This window comes from Nesoenas mayeri (genome assembly GCF_963082525.1).
Source record: "Nesoenas mayeri genome assembly, chromosome: 3".
Classification (NCBI taxonomy): domain Eukaryota; kingdom Metazoa; phylum Chordata; class Aves; order Columbiformes; family Columbidae; genus Nesoenas; species Nesoenas mayeri.
This window is the reverse complement of record NC_137544.1, coordinates 41,713,266-41,730,218: the sequence shown is the minus strand read 5'-3', so window position 1 is coordinate 41,730,218 and position 16,953 is coordinate 41,713,266. Positions and strand designations below refer to the sequence as shown.

The 16,953-nt window shown below is 36.7% G+C and overlaps 1 protein-coding gene across 1 annotated transcript; it reads left to right on the top strand.

Moving 5' to 3' along the window:
• Positions 1-13,911: 13,911 nt before the first annotated feature.
• Positions 13,912-15,171, top strand: GPR63 (G protein-coupled receptor 63; the record flags this gene model as incomplete). The annotated part of the gene is made up of 1 exon (XM_080342758.1): positions 13,912-15,171. One exon carries the CDS (start codon positions 13,912-13,914, stop codon positions 15,169-15,171), a length of 1,260 nt encoding a protein of 419 aa, XP_080198884.1.
• Between the last annotated feature and the right edge of the window lie 1,782 nt (positions 15,172-16,953).

Genomic DNA, 16,953 nt, shown 5'->3' with positions numbered 1-16,953 from the left:
CTACTTCTGTAACAAAAATAGATCTGGAAAGGTCTTTGTAAGACTGAAAATGTTAAGAATTGCCAAGCAAAGACAGTGTGTGAGCTAAATATTAAATGGAAGGCCGAGAAAGGATTTAAAGTATATAGCAGGTGGCTGGTAGAATTGCCATTCTGTGTTTTCTGAATGCAAATGAAACTTTTCAATAAAACACATTCTGGAAAATGCATCAGTGCTCCAGCAGTGTTAAAACTCTTCAACATGTGACATTTAAACTGTTGTTTACAGTACATTGGAAAAAACTATTTCTCGTCTTTTCAGCCAGATAGGCAACAGAGGTCATTGTGGAGATGGCAGTAGGTGCACTATAACCTTTCCCTCAATGTTTGCCATGTGGCTGGATTTAGTGCATTGATATGAATTCTGTCAGTCTACATGTGGATCAGGATCTGCTACTGTCTTACTGCTGGAAACAGTAGCCATGAGCAGACCATACCTGTCACAGTATGTAAATCATGACTTTTCCTAACTGCCCATTTGCTGAGGCACTTTAGGATTGAGCCAGTTAAATTGTTGTGGTGGATATTTGCTCCTTGAAGGATGTCTTGCATCTTTCCTGAAAGTCTCTCTATCATCTTCTGACAAACTGTTTGCCTGTTGTGTGATAGAAGGAGCTGTAGGACCTGTAAGAAATCTGGCAACAAAGAGCACATTGTGGATCAGATTACCTGTTGCTGCAAAGTGCCCATAGGAAATGGCATAGTCGGAAGAAGATAGCAAGCCAGATAAAAATGTTGTGAAGGATTAATTGTGGCTCTTGGACTGTTGGTTGAACCTGAATGATTAATATTTTGAGGGAACTAAAATGAATGTCCTGCACTGTAGCCAGGTGTGCTGGAACAAGTCTAGTTAAAGTGAATCTTCTTGTGTATAAACAAAATAATGATGTATAAAGAAACAGATTTGACTTTGAGAGATTTTATGAAATATGTTTAATTTAACAAGATTTTCAATGGAAAATACTATAATGATTTGATAGCCAAAAAATTTATAGAAGTTATTTTCAGCCATCTCTGTGAGTATAAAGGAGCTGCTAACAGAAGCTTGACTATTACATCTGGAGTAGGAAGGTGGTTTTGATAGAAATAAAGAGAAAATAATCAGAAGATTAGATAAAAATATTTAACTTTAAATCAGTCACAGAGAAAGACAGAAAAATGATATTTTCATTGACAGTCATGATATCTTCTGTAGTATCTTGATACAGAATCCTTTAATATGACTTGCAAACCTTCCCCAGTAGTTTAAAAAATATATATATAAAATATAATAATTATATATATATTTTTATGTATATGTGTGTGTGTATATATATATATTTTTTTGTTTTGTTTTGTTTTCCCCCCTGTCCTGTCTTGGAAATACAGGAGGAGCATCAATTCTGATTTTGCATATGTTTTTTGATGTTTTATACTAAATAATGTTAATTTCAATTTTAACAATATTTTATGTTTTATAGAGAGATTTATAGAAGGCAGAGAGGCAAGAGTTTCCTTTTTGATCTCTTATTATGGATATCACTATACTTATTTTCCTATAAATCTTGCCCATAAGTTTCAGTTGTTGGTAACTTTTGTGTGTTTCAGTGTTTTAAAAAATCAACAGAAGTATCTTGGTCTAGATTTTTCAGTAGTTGTTAAGTAGTCATGATCTAATTAGAAGTTGTGTTATATTTATTATTCTATTTGGAGTTATCCTGCATGGAAGATGATAAATTCCATACAGTATTTTCTCAGGATCAGTTTCGTATTGAAATTGAGACCAAAGGAACTTCTCTAACTGAATAAACACTTTAATATTATTTACAAAAAGCGTTAATTGAGCATACCTAAAGAGCTTTCAGCTAAGTAGGGAAATATGATCTTGAGCTACCAAAGTAAAAGATGACATGAGTTAATGTACAACTCCTTTTTGGTGAGACAATTCTTCTCTTTGTAGGTTGTGTGGGGGGGGTGGGGGGGGGGGGTGTTGGTTGATTGGTTGGTTGTTTTGTTTGTTTTTAACTAACTTTTATTACTGAAAGAGCTTTTCCATGGAAACAAGACTTTCTTAAATATGAACTGCTGTAACGATCCCTGTGAGACATTTGATTTGACCTACTGTTTGTTTAGCAGTTCCCAAGTAGCACAGAACCACTGAGTATTGCAAAATCACTTCCATTAACTGTCAAGTTATTTGTAACAGGGCATTATAAGATACTTTAAAAGATTGTTGCTACAAAGGATTTGAATCCTTTTGTTGATAAGCACATTTTTTTTTTGCATTGTTATTTAAAAAAAAAATAAAATGAAAAAGTGGTTTCTTACATTGGAGTAAAACAAAACAGTGTGCTATAAAGATCTCCAGATTGACTCATTTAAATATTTTTGGCTTGTACATTTATTATTTTTTTTAATCTGTTCCTGATGTGTGTTCCAAGATCCACCTGTCACATCTGTAAAGATATTCTTAGTGCCTTATTGCATAGGGTCTTGATGTCTGTAAAATGTTATCTAGCCCTGAGAGTTGTCCAAACAGGAAATCTCAATTTAACTGTGTTTTTTAATCTCTAGTATGAACATATTTCTAACTAGGACTGTTTCTCAGAAACAATTACTATCTTGAAAGTGTTATTCCAGTTGGCTGGCATGAGGCAAAAATAATTCTGAAGCTATTAAAACAATTAAATGACATGGATAACTATTAAGAAGTACTAGGTTTATTTAGTCTCTTTTTTTGTGTTATGAAAAATAAGTTACTATTCTAACATATAGCTGTTTTAATGGACTAACAGCAAAATTTAGGGTAAATCTGGGGAAAAATCAAAGGAACACAAACAACTATTAGTTTGTTGCATTAAGCATTTTATGTTTGGTTTTGGCTGAATAGGAATACTAATAATTATTGAAAATATACACATGTATATATATATCTATGTATTTGTATAAGTTTGTATAAGAAGAAAAGTCTATAATACAGATATATAAATATGCTTATAAACTAATTCTATGTTTATTTCTCAGCTGAATCTTACCTTTGCAGCCTTTAAATCCTCTCAGAGTAGGATGCTGCAAGCAGCAGCATCCCTGTTGCTGAAATACAGTCACCTCATTTAACTTGCTTCAAGCACCTCTTCTCTGTGAACCAAGTGCCAAGAAGTAAGACCCGTAACATCTGTAGTACCACAGCAAGACTCCTGGGCAGCAGCAGAATTTGACTGTAGCATGAGCTGAGTCCCTGTGAGAAATGCAGAATCCGGGCTTATTGCTTTGCTCTGGGAACTAAACCAAATCCCAGGAACCTATTGTGGACAGCACACTGTGTGAAAAGAGTACAAATTCGGTCATTCTAATAATTTTTCCATTAGCATCCCTGCATCTTTTTATAAAAAGAGGAATTTTCATTAAAATCAATTTTGAATCAAAAAACAGGTATGTTTTTGTGAGAGATAGCCTCATAAACTCTATCAATATACAATACTGTTGATGTGATTACCATTTTTATAAGATCAGTTTTGTAAACCCTTTCATTTTGGTACAAGATAGTGTGCTCACAGCTGCTCTCAAAACTACCAGTGAATAAGAAAATTGATCTTCCCCTGTTTTTAGCAGAAAGTGGTACATGTTGGGTGTGCTGGGGCACTACAAAGGAGGTAAGAGTGATATAATACAAGAAGCCTTTAGATCTTTACCTTTTGGTGTATGAAGGTGAGACATCTTCACAGAACTCATTCTTCATTGAGAGAATATACAGGAGATATATAGATAGATATATACACATATCTCTCTCTCTCATATATATATATGTATATACTAGAGATATATATTTCTAGTTGAAAAGCCAAAATAGCTCTAGGACAACTCTGTTAAAGCTTTCTGAGTTGAAGCAAGTTTTTTTGCTTGCCTGTTATCTTCTGAATGACTTTTTGATGAAGAAAGGAAGCTTTCATTATTTCAGTTTATTTTTGCTCATAGGTTGACCTAATATCCAAATAAAATGTTAAGAAAACTTGCTAAAACTGGCCATGGACTAGATGCAACTAGATATAGAGACCTGTCAGTAAATTACTTAACAAAAGTTATGACTCCTTTGAAAACCGATGGTATACTGAAAACATTTCATTATATTTTCGAGACCTATAGCCTGTTGTTAAGTCTTCAATGTAATCTGAATGTTTGCGTGAACAATTTTAAAGTTTAAAGGTGTTTAAGATCTCCGTGATTTTAGTTCTGATGTTTCATTTCTTCAGAAGTGACAGTTCCTGCTTTGGGGAATCGAAGTAAACCTAATGAAATGCAAATTCCTCTAAGATTATCAGTAATTACAAGTTTTGTAGCATTCTCGCTTATGGCACAGGACTGTCTTGAATGTAGACACCTCTTAGTATACAGAAGCCACATCTAGATCTTATGCCTTGATCTGTGTACCACAGCATCTTACAGCTTCAGGCCAGAAATGTGAAGCTTTTGCATTTGCTTGCCAGGGTCTGTTTTACTCCAGTTCTGCTTCAGGGCTGGGGAGCTGCCTCCAGGAATGAGTGAGTGAATGAGGAAGATGTCAGGAATACCCTTTCTGTAGCTCTGCCAGCTCTAAATGCTGATATCATCAAGGTTGTAATTCTTCCAGTAGAGTTCCTTGCAGGTACAGGAAACCTTGCATTCAAATTTCATTGCAAGATTCTGAAGGATTATGGAGCTTTTCCCCTCTGTTCATGCAAAAAAAGCTTTACCAGTCATTTATAATGGGAGAAAAAGGGAATGTGGTTTGGAAACAGTGTTAACCCCTGCTTGCCAACAGAAAACTACCCAAAGCAATCTTACCCAGTTAAGAGCAAACTTTACAAGGTACTAAAATTTATTAACATTTTCCAGATTTACTTTGAGAAAGTGCTTTTATTTTTCTCTTTTTGGATGCTTGGAGTAGAAGAACTTTCTTATTTTTAATGGTGATTTTACATATATTTCTAACGAGAGTTGGAAATACTTTTAACACGTAAGAAGAGAGAAGAAATGCTTCGTAGGTCTGAGAATGTGCTTGTCTGGTGGGAAGATCTGACAGGTCACTGTATTTAATCTGTCCGAGTTCCAGGCAGAGTCTTCTGTCTGCTTGCAAACCTATTGGGTTCATAGACTCTTCAGATAGCCTAAGAGGGAAGATGAACAGTTTATAATAATCTCACTAAAGAGGGAACAAACCAAGGGTGAAGGTCTATAATAATCTAATGGCTACATTTTATCTCTTTTATACATAACTAAATCTGAGACTGGTATTTTTTCCATCCCACCTTGTTCTGTGGAATAAGTGTAATAATTTTTGTGCTAATGAAAACCAATTTGTATTAATAAATTATCAGAAAAATCTTTCAGATGCTGACTTCCATTTTGGCTAGGTAATGGGTTTGCTCTGCAGAAAGCAGATTTCTCAACAGGCACGAGGAATTGACTGGCAAGTCAAGTCTTACATTTTGGGTATTTGAAGTCTGAGCTAAGTTGGTTGCAGATACAGAAGCTCAGCACTTGAGTGGTGGGAGGAACCAGGAGATTATGAGTGGTCTTACAGTACTGTTTGTTCTTGATGTTTCACTTGTACAAGGTCATTGTAAACTTGTTGGCTGGTTGGTCTGCCAACCCTCATGTACAGCATTTAGTTAGAAACTTGTTCCTGAAGGAGCCTGACATCTTTTGCTCTAGCGTGGAGGTGACTTACAGATGTTTCAAAAGATTCTTCTTGCAGAAATTAGAAGTTACGTAGTCTTTTAAGAACTAGCATGTGTCCCATGTCTTTTTTTTTTATTTTGATTTTTATATATAAACAATATTTATAAATAAATCAAGCCATGAGGATCTTAGTGTGACAAAAACTCAGCTTCCAAGACTCACTCAAATTTCCTGCTTCCTTCTGCAAGTACATAGAAAAGCTACGTTAAAACTGCTGTTCTCGGTTAACAGCAGGTATGTCATGATGGAATATGCAGCTTTTTAGCTATGTTAGGTCCAGTTTACAGAAATTATTTTAGCTGCTTGAGGCATAATAGCATTTTGCTGATGATTGATATGTATGAGAGCATGTAAAGGAAGTGCTGAGATCCTGCATTGAAACTTTGATGGTTTATTCTTCCTTTCTAGACTTGTTTTCTTGCCCTTTGTTTTTCTCATACTATTATGCTGATTTCTTTGCCATTTGGGGAAAATCTGTTCAGCTTCTTTATGATGTTCAGCAGCACCCTGTGGATTTAAATATTTTTTTTTTCTGAGAAGCCTTGGGAGAGTCTCAAGATTAGGATCCTGATATTTAAGGCTAGGCGTGTATTTTAATAGATCTTATAGGATTTAGGGCAGTTAATTGCTGTATGTTTGTCTACAAATAAAATAAATGCATCTGAATGAGATCTAAAATAACATGTTATTCCAGTCATGGCAAATGTTAGTAAATGGTGAGATTCTTATGCTCCACATATAACTGAGGATCTCTTTGGCTTGATGAAACTTAGATGATTTAGTCCTGCCTAAGGATTATGCCTTCTGCAAGAAAGGGGCACATGATCTGCCTTTTGTCAGGAGACATAGCGTATCCTAACTCTCCCAATAAAAATAAAGTTTTTTTCTTACAGAAAAAACTAAAAACTTTTGTGATTCTGATCTTGTTCTGCCTTGAGTGTAAATATGTCAGCAATGTGGTGTTTTGTTTTGTTTTTTTGGACAGAAGATTTGGAATGGGAGTACTTTGCTGAACAGAGCAGCACAAGATGACTTATGATTCCTGCTCTTCATGGGAGCCTGTCTGCATTGGTATGTTTTTGTGGTGTTTTGTTGTTATGTTGTGTTTGGTTTTTTTTAATTTGTCAAACTGATATGTAGTGATTGCATGTATAAGCCAAAGGCCCTCTTAATATTTAGAAACTAAACAGACACTATGAATTAAAAGAGCATGTTCTCAATAATATTTTTAGTGTTTACTGTTCTTCTAGGTGCTACAGTATTCAGTCAACTCTTCAACGTGAATATAGTTAATATGACCATTGAACGAGTGGGAAAGTTAGAAATCAGGGGAATATTGTGATAGTATTAGAAATAAACCTAAGAGTGCGCAAGTCCTTTCACATAATCTACAAATTGAGAACACGATTTTTCCCAAGAGCTAAGAAAATAGAATTATTCTTTACATTTTGCATATTTGTGGTTCAAAATAGTAATAATGATTCCCATGGCTGACATTTGTTGACAGTTAATGGCTCTCTGAATTAGAGGACAGCAAGAAATATCCTCAAGAGGGCAATTAGTTGTACTTAATGATCCAAAGCAGAGGTGGCTGTTTCCCACAATACTTTCCTATGAAAATTGCCACAGTAATGTTTATAGAGTGGAAAAGGGGAAAATTTCCTAAATTAAACTAATGCTTCTTGTGAATAGTTTTATGGGTCATCTACTCATGCAGTGTAGTTGATTAGTTTCAATTTAGGATATGTAAATAGGTATTAAAACTGAAGGCTGCTGGTTCCTTTTAGGAGGAACAGTTAGGTAAGTAAGAATGTTGTCCCTGCTGATTTGTTCTCTGACTCATTCTTTGCACTGGCTTTAGCAGAAAGGATTCCATTGCAATACATTCCTGATTCTGCTTAATGGCACAGAAAACAATGCTCGATTCATATTGGGAGGGGAGTATGTCCTGGGCTGCTTTGTACAATGATGGAGTGTCAGAGAGCACATACCTGAGTGTTTTCTGTGAACACATAAATTGTTTTGGAAACAAAATAAATCCATGGCCTTCATGTTTGTTACTGACTTTATCCTTTTCCTCTTAAGTATATTTTGCTTTTCAAAAGTTTTTTTATCTTGCAAAAAATTTTTACCCAAAGTTTACCTTCAAAATAAAATCATTGATAGTAGCTGTAAAGCATACAGAAGCTTCCTGTTTGGGACCACTTAAAACATCCCCAAGAAACAGGATTATTGTATCAGGCATTGCTAGCTTCAGGTTTCTGAATAAGAATGATTTCTGTTTGTCAAACCAAATCTTGGTGCTGGGCAGTACTGAAAATGTGCTTACTTTTGCAGATACATTTAAGAAATCATTTGAACATTTTGGCAGCTGTTCATAGTAGGTTCTGATCTGCATTAAAAATAACTATTATTATGGCACTGTTATGTTCCTTGGTTTGTCTATGTTGGAGTTACTGGTTTTGACTGCTGTTGGCTTTGCATATAAGAAATAATCTTTTATTTCTGGTTAAGCATGCTATCCAAATTTTGAACGGAAACCTTTTAGCTTCAAAAGCTATTAAAAACAGATGCCAAAGTTCTAGCAATAATTATATTTGATGAATGAAATTTATGTGGTATTTAACTTTAAGTGTGTAATTCATTGAAATAGTTGTGTTTATTATGTTATATGAAAAGAAAGTTACATATGAGCAAGAACCTTGCTTGAGACAAAATGTGCATACCCAGTAATTTTCAGCATTGGAATGGAAAAAAAGTGATCGTGTGAAGCTTTTTTGCATCTGAAAAGCATCAGTGAGAGTACATGTTCCAAAAGTGAGAATGCTGTGACAAAAAGGTATCTGCCTCTTGCTTGAATACTTTGATAATCAATAAGCTTACCTATTTAAACTTTCAAAGCATGGTTGTCATTTACAAGCTATGTGATTACCATTCAGCAATGACTCTGGCTTTGAAATTAAAGAGTCTGTCTTGCTCAAAGAGCGAGTGAGGGCTGAAATTAAGTTGCTGTGAAGTTATCATATTGGTCCCTTTCTTACAGCTTATATTTCTGTCCTTACATATTTTTTGGGAAGTTGGAAGGGTGGGAAGAAGGATGGAGACGCATGTTTAATAAACATGTGGATGCTCGTGGTAGAAGCTCTTTAAGTAGGGGGTGGGCAGGAAGGAAAAATTTCTGTATAATTGCTACAGAAGGGATCCTCTTGAATTTATTGACTGAATTGCCAATTGCTTTTACAAAGGATGATAGCCAAGAAAGAGTATAACTAAGTTGCCTGCAGGTTAGATAAGTATAACTCCAAAACACATTTGAGCACACAGATTCAGTATGCAGTGCATGGATGGATTTCGTACTTCAGAGTGATAAACAGAAAACGAAGAAGGATGCTGCCTGGAAACCATCAGGAAGCAATGAGCACAGAAGCAACACTTGAGAGATTCTTTCTACCTGGGATCCAAAGCCTGCAGTCTTCTTATTGTCTTTGAAACAGCTGATCACCACTCACTCTTTCATCCTTCTTGAAAAGAAGATATGGCTGATGATTTATCAACAGCCAAATGGCTAATGCTCGGTTCCCACTTTAAGCACTTGGTGAGGTCCAGGCAGCATCTTGAATGAGGTCATTCACCTCCTCTTCTCTTAAAAATGTACAGAAAAGCGCACAAGCTTCATACTGAGGGGAAAAAAGCACAAAATAGGAGGTAGCTATTTGCCTAGAGAGCTGAGATGATGAGAGCACATACATGATACTATTTTCCTTAGCTACTTTTTCTGTGTTTGTTAGGAACAGTCTATAGACACCTGTGAGTCCTTTGTGATATACTGTATGCTACTAGCTTGAGAAATGCAGAGTAGCACAATATTTTTTACTAAATTAAGGGTGCAAAATACTTTTGTTGCTGCTCACCTTGTGTGGTTCCTTCTGTTTAGAAAGAAAGGTTGTGATAAAGCAGTATTTTCTAAACTTTGGTTCTTCACCTAGGAATATTTGCAGTTTGTTGGGTTTTTGTTTGTTTTTTTTTTTTCTCCGAACTTTTATGAAAAGTATTATCATCTAAGGCTCTGAATTTCATGCTTGAGAGTGTAAAGTTAAGTGGCATAAATATGTTTAAAGTGCTGTAAACTGAACTTTAGTGGCTAAATTCTCTTGTATATATTTAAAGTTAGTCAAGTTAACTGCATGTATGTGCTTAAAATATCTGTATTCAAATCAGATAGCCATATACCCTTTGCAGTCAGCAGAGGGAGACTGGCGCTTCGTGAGTTTGATTCACCTCTTCCTTGCATGGACATCTGTATAAAAGTCATGTGAAATATGTCCTAAATTCTCATCTAAATCCACAGAAGCAATATGGCATCTACAACATCTTGTAGCAAGTATCTTCACAATTAACTGTGAAATAATAATTTCCAGATCTGGACACCTCAGTTCAAGAGAGACATGGACATACTGGAGAGAATCTAGTGAAGGGCTACGAAGATGATGAAGAGACTGGAGCATCTCTTGTACGAGTAAAGGCTGAGAGAGCTGTGAATGTTTAGCCCAGAGCAGAGAAGGCTCAGAGAGATCTTATCAATGAATGTAAATACTTGTAGAGTGAGTGCAAAGAAGACAGAGTCAGGCTCTTTTCAGTAGTGCCCAGTGACAGGACCAGAGGCAATGGGCACAAACTGGAACATGAGATGTTCCCTCTGAAGAGGAAGCACTCTTTTTCACTGTGAGGGTGACCAAGCACTGGCACAGGTTGCCCTAAGAGGTTGTGGAGTCTGCTTCCTTGGAGATAGTAAAAAACTGTCTGGACATGGTACTGGGGAACTGGCTTTAGGTGGCCCTGCTTGAGTAGGGGAGTTGGACAAGATGACCTCTAGAGATCCCTTCCAAACTCAGCTTTTCTGGGATTTCGTAGTTCCTTTGGCTTTTCCTATTCTTGTATTGTGAGTGCCAGCAATCATTGAATCTCCCTATGGCACCAATAATTCTGTAGACTTCTACCATAACTTTTTTTCAGTCACTTTTGAATGGAGATCAGGTGGAGCAGAACTGAACATAGTACTGAAGGAAAGAGCTGCCATGGATGTGTATTATAGCAGGTAGTGTATATAAATATATGGTGTATGTAGGTAGCTCCTGCTTTTCTTCTTGGTTTGTTTGCTAACAAATCTGAACAACTGGCTGATGTTTGCATAGAGCATATTATCAAAACTTGAAGATATGTTTTTCTTCTGGATGGTAATAATTGGTTTAGCATCTGTTTCTATGCATGCATAGCTTTAACTCCAGCAACACTGAATTTTATCCGGCAGTCTGTCCTCTTCTCACTAACTGTTGTGAGATCCCTCTATACCTCTTTGTAGTTGACCTTTTTTTTTATTAAATTACTCTGAAGAACAGTTCATGTTCATCAGCAGCAAATGCCATGGTTTCACATTTCTCACTTCTCCCCTATAGGCTGAAGAGCTTGAACCCCAGTATAGATTTTCTTTGTAGAATCATTCTGGTGACCTTTTTTCACTGCAAAGCTAACTGCTGCTTATTTTTTTTTTTTCCTATTTTGAACTGATCATTGTCTATGAGAGGCTTTTACATTTATCTAATGGCAGGTAAGTTTCTTTTAGAGCCTTGGTGGAGAGACCTCGTCAAAAACAATCAGAAATGCAGAAGTTACTTTTGGTGGCTTATTGCTTACAGACCTCTAAAAAGATGTCTAGAAGATACTGCCCTGGGGATCTAATCTGTACTCCATGATTTTAAATCCAGAATTATTTGTTGAATTTATGCTCTTTTGTAGTTCCTGAAGAACGCTACAGCTTCCTTCCCTCTCCACTGTTCTTGGCTTGTGGAGTCATACACCTCAGTGAAACTTTGGGTGAGATTTTCATATTAATTGCTAAAATCCTTGCTTATTTATTCTGGAAAGGTGTGGTAACGTTTCTGCCACTGGTTACAGATTTTATTCTAACAAATATGTTAAAGAAGACAAGTAAAGAAAAGATTTATAAAGAACAAAGAAGAGATAGTTTCATCTGCTGTGTATGATTTAGCCTGTAAATAACAATGAGGCTTTCTTTAGAAGAGCTACTGTATAATAAAATCAAAAGGGAGAAAATGGAGAGAAAAGGAGAATCTAGAATAAAGTTACCATGTTTTGGCATTTTTACAAAATGCCAGTGTATATAGCTTTGCATACTATTGCTACTGTTATTAAAATATAATAGGATAATATAGAAAATTATCACATTGCCTCCCATTCAACAGGAAGACCTCTAGAAAGTGGAGTTTGTGTGACTCAATGGAATCAGGATGTTTATAATAATATCCCTTCATTATACCATTGAAAATTAAAGGAGACAGAGAAGGTTAATCATGTAGAACAAATGCTAAAGGTGGTCTGGCCATGGAAATCATCAAGCGATATGGAGCCTGCAGATAGGAAGGGAATAGCATTGCTATGGAATGAGAGGAGCAGGTCATGGTGCTAATGTTCCTTGATGAATCCTTGGCAGCAGCCTGAGCAGGCTTGCATTTGGATCGCTGGAAGTCCAGACTGGGGACGTAGGTTAGACTTTGTTGTCTTACAGTTCATTTATTTGTTGGTGAAGTATTATCCAGGGAGGAGTAAACTTTTGATGATTCATGAAGCATGTGGTCCTTATGTAAATTTGTAAAAGCATTCCTTCCTCCCTTCACTTTTGTACAATGTTGGTACTGAACAGAACCTGCATAAATACTTCAGGCAGGATTTGTGTTACCAAACATAAGCTTCTTGAGTTAGTAGCACAAGTTTGTCACCATGTGCAGAGATAGAGGAGATAGATTGCCCTGTGAAAATGCCTATCTCCCTCCTCTGACTAAAAACATGGAAACAGCATCAAGTGACTGTTACAGTTATCCAGAATGAATGAGGTGAATCCCACTGTATGTTTCTGGCTATGGTGATGTGTTTTTTTAAAAAGGGCATAGGATCCTTCTGGTTTCCAGCTTGATCAGATGCCAGAGTACTCTGGGGACACTTAATAGTGCATGATAGAGGGGAGGAGTTTTATGAAGAGCTAACACAGAAAAGGAGAGACAATTCTCTACTCCTTTGTGTTTTATTTGTCTGGAAGAACAGTACACATAATGATACAATACATGTAATAACATTACAACAAGACAGTACATGTAAACTATAGAAGGAAATGTTGTGTTCTGTCAGCATAACAATGAAGGAGGGAGTTCAGCAGAATGTCTAAGGATTTGATTTACAAGCACAAAGAGGGTGTACGCAGTTAAATGATGTGGGATGATGCCAAGGTGAATTAACAAAGACTTGTCTAGACCAGCGAAAGCAGGAAAGCTTGCTGAGGGTGGGAAAGGTTGTAGTGACTGAAGGAGAGCTAGTTTCCTGCACCTTGACATGTCAGTCACTAAATGAAACAAATTGAGATATACTTTAATCCTGTGGGCAAGTTATTTAATAATTAATAATGAATTAGGATTTTTTACATGTTTTTCCTGAGGCTTCTGCTGCTGTTGACTGACATGGATCCAAGGATTCTGTATTATATAGGGTAGCTCAGATAAGTAGGCTTTTCAGTGCTTATCAAACAGGCAGGTAGGTGATACTGATACTACTTAAGCTATGTGGAAATGTTATTTAAGGTTCCAGATGTAGGCATAATCAAAACAACACCATGAAGTTTAAAAATAATGAGATTTAAATAAAGATAACGATTTGACTTATTCACTCTTAATCAGTAAAGTTTGTTTTTAAACACAGAAGTTTTCCAGTCCTTGTTAGAGTGGAAAAAAGGTTGGTGAGTGAGAGTATTGTACAGTATCAGCAAGACTACAGGAGCAGGATCTATAAGAAAAAGTCCAAATGTAACAAGACTCTTGTGACTGGTGCTTAAGTAAATTGTGTTGTCCTAAAGAGTAAATATATGTTGTGGATCCTTTTGTCATTAAGAAAAATGGAGCAATTGTTCCCATTAGTTTCAAAGAGTCTTACTTTGTTTCTCTAAATGTTGTTCTTTTTCATTTTTCAGATGGAAATGCTGACATGAATTTAAGAACTCTGATGCTTTCAGACATTGAATTTTGATTTGTTAAATGACCAGGAATAAGATACTGCCTGAACAAGATGAAATGCCTTGAAGACCTTTGTTTCTGCTTTCATTTCTCCTAAGTCAATGGTTTTCTCAGCAATGTTGACGCTGGCCCACTCTGGGACCTCAAATGCTACTTTTATTGTTTATGAAAATGCCTATACGAATTTTACCACTCCCCAGTTCTTGCCTCGTAGTGGCACAACACAGCCATTGAGATATAGTTCAGGTGCCGTGCTGACCACTGAGAGAACTCCTTTTCTGGTAAACACTACAGCTATCCTGCCGTCGCAAGAAGTTTTCAGGAGCTTGAGTTTGCCACTCCAGATCATTCTTTCTGCTGCTATGCTATTTATCTTACTGGTTTCTTTCCTTGGAAACTTTGTTGTCTGCCTCATGGTCTACCAGAAGGCAGCGATGAGATCTGCAATTAACATCCTCTTAGCAAGCCTGGCTTTTGCAGACATGCTGCTGGCAGTGCTGAACATGCCTTTTGCTCTGATAACAATCATTACCACTCAATGGATTTTTGGGGATATATTCTGCAGAGTCTCTGCCATGTTCTTCTGGCTTTTTGTCATAGAGGGGGTAGCCATTCTTCTTATTATTAGTATTGACCGATTTCTTATTATAGTTCAGAGGCAAGATAAACTGAATCCTTACCGTGCAAAGATTCTCATTGTAATTTCCTGGGCGACGTCCTTTGTTGTTGCTTTTCCATTATCAGTAGGGAATCCTAATCTGCAGATACCCTCGAGAGCACCTCAGTGTGTTTTTGGCTACTCTACAAGCCCAGGTTACCGAGCCTACGTGATAGTTATCTTGCTGATTTCATTTTTTATTCCATTTCTGGTAATGCTGTATTCTTTTATGGGCATACTTAACACCGTCCGCCACAATGCAGTTCGTATCCATAGCCACCCTGATAGCATATGCCTCAGCCAGGCCAGCAAACTTGGTCTCATGAGCTTACAGAGACCTTTTCAGATGAATATTGATATGAGCTTTAAAACTCGTGCCTTCACAACCATCTTGATTTTGTTCCTTGTCTTCATAGTCTGTTGGGCGCCCTTCACCACTTACAGCCTTATTGCCACATTCAACAGCCACTTCTACTACAAGCACAACTTTTTTGAGATAAGCACTTGGCTCCTTTGGCTCTGCTACCTCAAGTCTGCACTGAACCCACTGATTTACTACTGGAGGATTAAGAAGTTTCAGGATGCGTGCTTGGACTTGATGCCCAAATACTTCAAGTTTTTACCACAGCTACCTGGCCATACAAGGCGGCGCATTCGACCCAGTGCCATCTATGTGTGTGGGGAACATCGGTCGGTAGTGTGAAGCTGCGATTGTTTGACAATGATTGTTATTTTCTGGGATATATGTATATTTTGTTTAGGCTTTAGGTTGAATTTTGTTTTGTTTAATATGGCTTCTGCAGTGTGGCCATATCTTATAACTTGATTAAATTGTCCAGTACTCTGTGCAATTTTGGGAGGAAAGATAGAGGGAGGGAAAGTGATTGGTTATAGTTGGGTTTACTACCAGAATACAATGTAAAGAAAATAACAAATTTTACCTCTAGGATTCTATGGAAATCCATTCTTTTAAATGAAAGCTACGTTTGTAACATTCGGTCAGGTTTATGCTTACTAGGCCTGCAATTGCATCTAATTGTAGGGACTTTTTATGCTGCTAAGATACAGTATATTTCGTTGGTGTAATTTTTCTGAAAAATGTTGCTGCTGTCTGCCAATATGTTAGAGCCAAAAAGTCTCATTAGATTACTTCTACTTAATTTTAACAATATTTCAGAAGTTTTCATGGTGATACTAGAAAACATTTTTCTTTTTTTTAATATTCCATTAATATTTTTGTGCACTTTACAAACTTCACTATAGAATTTGTTCATTGGTATATGTTGTTCTGTATTGAAGGGTTATTATTATCAGTTATTGGTGAATTTCAATGAAAGACCCATGTAAGCTCTGGGAGGGCAATTTCTGTTGGTATAGCTACATGTACAGTCATAGATTTGCTGTTTCTCTAACAACTGATCAAAAGTAACATTAACTGCTCAGTTATCAGGGGACTTGGAGGGAGAAAATGAAGGAATGAAAGAGAAATAAAACAATGTCCCGAGGTTTAGGCTAACACAAGATTTAGAGAAACAGATTTCATGTGAAAATTGTGACAGGGGAAAGAGCAGGTGTAGTTTTTACTTCAGGCTGTTACAAGCTGTCCAAACCTTATGGTATGCCTGAAAACTTATCTGAAATCATTACTTTGGTCCTACAGTTTACACTGTGTTGGTAAAATGCTGTTTCTGCTTTGAGTTCATATAAGGCTGGGTGTACTCTTCGCTGCTGAAATTGCACTGTCAGACATTTATTGGGATGGAATTAGTAGGGTAAACCAGCAAACAAGCAGTATATGAATCATAGTTGAGGCTAGGACTGAGTCTACATAGTAATGTCTGGAGAAGAACAATCCTCAACTTGCTTGTTTTCCAGTTTAAATATTAGACCGAAATAATATACTGATAATAATGAGTAAACAGTTGGTCAGCAGAATTTGCTGGGGATGTAAGTTAAATTCCTATTTTTCTTCCAAGACTACTTTACATTGTTTTTTTTTTTGTTGCCCCTTTTCCTCTGCAGTGCCTGCTGCCTCAAGGGTTTACTCTGCTGTTCTCATCTATTAGGCATCAACTTCTCTCCTTGAATGCCAAACTACTTTTCTGATTAATGTTAGGCTGTCTCTGTACCTGCCTGGAAAGCAGAAAAGCAAAGGTTTTCCGTGATGATAGTGATACAGACTCAGATTATTATTTTTTTTTTTTTTGTAATCAGCTATATAGATATATAACGTGAGATAAGTCTCAAATTAGGACTTAGGTCTGGGCTTTGAAGTGAGATCCCCAGTTGCTCTGAGACTGGGGAAGAATGCCTGCAGAATTTGTGCGTCCTTGCAGTGAACTTTTTGGAGCTGTCTGTGACCGAGTGATCTGAGGAGGATTAACATACAGCAAACTTAATAGCTAGGGCTGGGGTTTGGGCTTCTCTTGCTTCCATCTCTCTTTCAGCATGCCAAAGCATGGGGACCTCTTCATTATTCTTGTAC